We start from the raw sequence: 434 nt of genomic DNA on the forward strand, positions 1-434 counted from the left end.
GAGAAGAGCTATGAGCTGCCCGACGGCCAGGTGATCACCATCGGCAACGAGAGGTTCAGGTGTCCGGAGGCCCTCTTCCAGCCCTCCTTCCTGGGTAGGTATCGCCAGGGTTGCCTCTGCGGTGTGGGGTTGGCGTGACCAAAATGAGGTGTGGCGTGGGTGCTAATGAGCCTGCGATTCTTTCCCCCCCAGGCATGGAGTCCTGCGGCATTCACGAGACCACTTTCAACTCCATCATGAAGTGTGACGTGGACATCAGGAAGGACCTGTACGCCAACACGGTGCTGTCCGGCGGCACCACCATGTACCCCGGCATCGCTGACAGGATGCAGAAGGAGATCACAGCCCTGGCGCCCAGCACGATGAAGATCAAGGTAAGAAACGCTCCCTCGTCCCGCGGCAGACGGGCATGCCGCAGCTGGGGCGGAGCGGCG

At 61.8% G+C, this 434-nt stretch overlaps 1 protein-coding gene across 1 annotated transcript in view; it reads left to right on the top strand.

Annotated features, from left to right (window-relative positions):
* ACTB (actin, beta) overlaps nucleotides 1–434 on the top strand; it is a 2,105-nt gene that overhangs the window by 1,270 nt on the left and 401 nt on the right. Inside the window, exons 3-4 of the mRNA XM_009575804.1 lie at nucleotides 1–94; nucleotides 193–374. The exon at nucleotides 1–94 is cut by the window's left edge and continues 3 nt beyond it. Coding sequence (XP_009574099.1) covers nucleotides 1–94; nucleotides 193–374 — 276 coding nt within the window. The remainder of the gene's footprint in view (nucleotides 95–192; nucleotides 375–434) is intronic.

This window comes from Fulmarus glacialis, unplaced genomic scaffold (assembly GCF_000690835.1).
Source record: "Fulmarus glacialis isolate BGI_N327 unplaced genomic scaffold, ASM69083v1 scaffold29804, whole genome shotgun sequence".
Taxonomy (NCBI): Eukaryota; Metazoa; Chordata; class Aves; order Procellariiformes; family Procellariidae; genus Fulmarus; species Fulmarus glacialis.